We start from the raw sequence: 2,500 nt of genomic DNA on the forward strand, positions 1-2,500 counted from the left end.
TGTTTTTTAGACTCCCTAAAAAATCCAGGGTGTTCAGCCTCAAAACGGGTCCAGAGCGGGAGCTTTAGCGGTACCGTTTAGGGTACTGAGCCGAAAAGGTTTAACAGGAGACATTTGACTAATTTTTAATTTTGTGTATTTAAAACCCATAATTTGGTACCTCTTAATTCCACGCCCACAAGACAGGATCTTGGTACTTCGTAGGGTTTTTTTTCAAAATTTCCGACGAGCATCCCCGTTCTTTTCATATAGGATCTGCTCCCAATCCCTACCCTGGGAGAAATCAATTATTCGTTATTCGCACCCTTCGCACCCAAACATTGTAAGGAAACGCTCAGTAAAAACAATGAATAACAGTTTTTAATAGTTAAGTTGGTAAAGTTATCCTATCAAGCAGTGGTCTCAAAACTTCAACTCATACAAGACTTATCAATCAGTTTAGTTTGTCACGAGGTTTTCTTACAGTTTTCGCAGTTTTGACCAATGAATCCAGTTTTGGAGATGCACAGATAACTGTTTTCTGCGTAGAGAGCCACACACTTTCCATTGCCATTGCAAGGCCAACTGCTACACGGTGACTAAATACAAAAATATTTTCAATCGTTGCAAACGTTAACGATGTAAACTTTACTGTCACAAGTATATAAACCTTCCCCTTCCTGTAAGTTTAGATTCTTTATTTTACCTTTCAGCATGTCATAGACTTATCTATCCAATCAAGTCTGTTAAGCCTTCGCAACAGCTCGTCGCAATAATTTGTTCCACTGAACACTTCTGTTGTTTCTCATGTTATACAATTTTCGGAAAAGTGGTTCATATTCCAAGTAATAATTTCATGACCTTGATCTATTTAGAAGTGTCTGTCTCAACTCATTAGATGTTGGAGTGGTAAAAACCATTCCGAGGAACAAATTTGCAATTTGTTGTACTACTTAAAGTCTATCAGGTGTTACAACTACTTTTTGTTCCTTAGAAACTCTCCCCTGCAACTGCCTATCACTAATTTTCCTGTTAAAAAGATATACTTTACGCCTTCGGGCATTGTTACCTGTTAGACTATAATCGCAAGGCATGTACGGAAACTAGAGTTTCTTCGTGCAACTTGTCTGAGTCGTAAAAACAGACAACAAACCAAAGGGGTACAGAAAACGGCGTAAAAAAGTTGCACAGAGCATGCACTGAAACCGAACCGACACAAACCTTTCAAACAAACTGCTATTATATTTCGGGATAAAATTGTGCTTTTGAAAAACTTGGTCATTTCAAATGATATGAAATTGTCGTATCGTATTTGCCGGAAATTTGCTGAACTCACCAAGATGCTGAGGTGGTGGAAAACTTTGCTGGCAACAAACTGATCTGAGTTGTTGTACTTGTCAGAAGGAAGGTGTTCACACATTAGTTTATCGCTGTTGTCCTGAAGGGCTGCCAGGTTAAATGAAAAGCATGGAAGAGTATCCAAACACGACAAAGCGCACTGGATACTTCGTTCAAGGAGCCTTTTACGAACAGGGGTGATATTTAGGTACGCGAATTTGTCTTGAATGAAGTTTGCATAACGGACACCTGAAATCCGTGTTCCACCACTGACTTCCTTGAGCGCCAAAGCCTCTGAAATACATTGAGTAAACTATGAGAAAGACAGTGAAAATAGCTGAATTGGTCACGATAGGATAGATCTAGAAAAAGAGAGGAGAAAATTAATCATAACACCTCAACAAGTGCTTTTGAAAGGAGAATTGCCAGAGCGAGGCAAACGGTTTTCTTGGCTTTAAACACTTTACAGCTTTCTTGATGAGCATTAGCTCATGACATTAGTCTGAATCGATACGGAAATGCCTGTGCAGTATCTTACTTTCGATTATTTCGAAGACATTTTCTTTATATGCATCTTGTAAACAGGTCATTTTTCAAAATGAGTAATTTCCTTTCAAGATAAATTCTTGTTAATTAATTTAATATTGTAACAGTACAAATAACACCAATGTTACGTTTAATTGTGATGCAGTTACTTTCCAGTTACTTGCAAACTGTAGACTAACCGTAAGTCGCAGTAAAAGCTAACCGTTTTAAAATGGTTCTCTTAAATACTGCTTCTCAGCGATATTTGAAATGGGTGCTTTATAGACTTAAACACTGTTTATCAGCGCAATTTGTAGGCAGCCTGCAGTTGTCATACACCTCCTGAAATGCTAACTGTTTCAAATAAGTGTGTAAACCTAACTGAGAGCTTAAACCTAATCACTAAACTGAGAATTTAACCCTTAACACTAAAATTACTGCTCACACGAAGAAATAATTATTATTGTCTTTGATAGCATCTAAGACAAAAAATCCTTTAATAAGTTAATAATAATCTTAAAATGATTTCTCTAGTTTACTTATACATTCTCCGTAAAATTAATTACAGAAGATATCCAAAAAAAAAGAAAAAAAGGTCAGCGGTCAGTGGTGCAAGATGGCGGTTTCTCTTTTACTCTGATCATCTTTTTGTCTTTTT

The 2,500-nt window shown here is 37.0% G+C and overlaps 1 protein-coding gene across 1 annotated transcript in view; it reads right to left on the reverse strand.

Annotated features, from left to right (window-relative positions):
* The window catches only part of LOC138055738 (uncharacterized), a 34,077-nt gene extending 32,170 nt beyond the window's left edge, over positions 1 to 1,907 (reverse strand). Inside the window, exons 1-3 of the mRNA XM_068901616.1 lie at positions 1,856 to 1,907; positions 1,316 to 1,611; positions 464 to 578 (exon numbers count right to left, since the gene is read on the reverse strand). Coding sequence (XP_068757717.1) covers positions 464 to 578; positions 1,316 to 1,611; positions 1,856 to 1,907 — 463 coding nt within the window. The remainder of the gene's footprint in view (positions 1 to 463; positions 579 to 1,315; positions 1,612 to 1,855) is intronic.
* Between the last annotated feature and the right edge of the window lie 593 nt (positions 1,908 to 2,500).

This window comes from Montipora capricornis, chromosome 7, assembly GCF_036669925.1.
Source record: "Montipora capricornis isolate CH-2021 chromosome 7, ASM3666992v2, whole genome shotgun sequence".
Lineage (NCBI taxonomy): Eukaryota > Metazoa > Cnidaria > Anthozoa > Scleractinia > Acroporidae > Montipora > Montipora capricornis.